The 1,689-nt window shown below is 49.3% G+C and overlaps 1 protein-coding gene across 1 annotated transcript; it reads left to right on the top strand.

The window, feature by feature from the left end:
- LOC116252972 (hevamine-A-like) lies at positions 1-1,102 on the top strand. Its single transcript, XM_031627642.2, has one exon. The coding sequence runs from the start codon at positions 34-36 to the stop codon at positions 967-969; it is 936 nt and encodes a 311-aa protein (XP_031483502.1). The 5' UTR covers positions 1-33; the 3' UTR covers positions 970-1,102.
- Positions 1,103-1,689: the final 587 nt, after the last annotated feature.

The raw sequence follows: 1,689 nt of genomic DNA, 5'->3' as shown, positions 1-1,689 counted from the left end.
AGCTAAAATTGAAACACATCTCTGTGACTAACCATGGTTTCTGCTAAGCGTCCTCTTGTGGGTCTCCTCTTCGTTTGCTTCCTAGTTTTGTCGTTCACGCGTCCCTCTAATGGCGAAGGGAAGGTCGGTATCTATTGGGGTCAGGCTGTTGCCTCGTCGGAGGTAGTAGAAAGCTCCCTCAAAGAAACTTGCGCCACCGGCACCTTCGGCTACGTCGCCATTTCCTTCCTCGACATCACCGCCGACGGTAGCGCCTTCCTGCTCAACCTCACCACCCACTGCAACTCGCTCACCGGCGACTGTACCCAGCTGAGCTCCGAGATCACCTACTGCCAGGAGCTTGGGGTGAAGGTCCTGCTCTCCATCGGCGACGTTCCGCGGAGACTCAACCTGACGTCGGCGGCATACACCCAGCCGGTGGCGGAGTATCTGTACAACTACTTCCTGGGGGGCAACTCGTCTTCTCGCCCCCTGGGAGACGCTGTGTTGGACGGCATCGAAGTTATCGTCGACGGCGGGTCCCCGAATATTTATGAGGGCCTCGCGGAGTACCTGAAGGCGTACAGCACGACGGAGAGCCCCATTTTCATGGCGGCAGCGCCGCAATGCGACTACCCGGAGACGTTCAACTCAAGTTCGTATGACATCGTGTGGCCGCAGTTCTATAACGACGACTGCAGCTTGACGACGTCTTGGGAAGAGTGGGCGGCGAAGACGGAGGCCATCATGATCGCGGTGGGGCTGCCGACGGCGGAGGACGCAGCGAGCGGCTACATGACGGCGAACGATGTGATCACTCGGGTGCTCCCCTTGGCGAAGACGTCGCCCAAGTATGGAGGAGTGATGCTGTGGAACAGGTACTGGGACATCTCCAATGGCAACTACAGTGCGGAGATCATGCCTTACGTTGTTGGGCAGTCCTCTTCCATATTCTCCTACATCCTCCAAACTGTTGGTCTCGCTCTGTAATAGTTAACTAAAAGTCTGAGTTTCTGGCACCGCGTTCCCCATCTTCTTGGGTCTTCCCATTCCTCCCGTCGTCGTAGCCGCGATGAAGGTTCCGAGGATGAAGATGTGAAGTAAATAAATTTTACTTTCTGCAGTGCGTCTGTTTCTTTTATTTCTTCTCTTCAGATCAACTCCAAATCAAAAACGTGCGCTGGAAGTGGAACAGGATTGGGTCTGCAACTCCGCATTCTACTGGACCCGAAACTTAATTTCAGATATGTAGATTCAAATATGGTCCAAACATGCATCCCGATAAAAATTACGAAAGAAGGATGTTAAATTACATTAAAAGTGTTAGAAAAAGGCCATTCGCCTTACAAGTGAATTACTTTGACACCGAGATGAAGTGTTACTTTGCATGTGAGACCAACTGGACTAGACGCTGATCTGGATTCAATCCCAATCAAATATTCTTATCCAGATCCAAATGAACATCTATTATTGTTTAGATCATCCAAACATTGAGAGTATAGTTTCATTTCGAATCCAATGGTCAATACTGTATCGAGCTATCTCGAATATTAGGAGAGCTGATGAAAAAAACGTATTCCTCTAATGGCCCTGTTCAATTTTTTTGGGGGACAGATTCATGAGATAGTAATAATATGCTACCTTAACGGACATAGTGTTCATGAAATGCATTCTTTATAGAAACAGATGCGAAAACAACATATGTTAAAA

The sequence above is a fragment of the Nymphaea colorata genome, chromosome 4, assembly GCF_008831285.2.
Source record: "Nymphaea colorata isolate Beijing-Zhang1983 chromosome 4, ASM883128v2, whole genome shotgun sequence".
NCBI lineage: Eukaryota > Viridiplantae > Streptophyta > Magnoliopsida > Nymphaeales > Nymphaeaceae > Nymphaea > Nymphaea colorata.
This window is presented reverse-complemented; position numbering and strand designations above follow the sequence as displayed.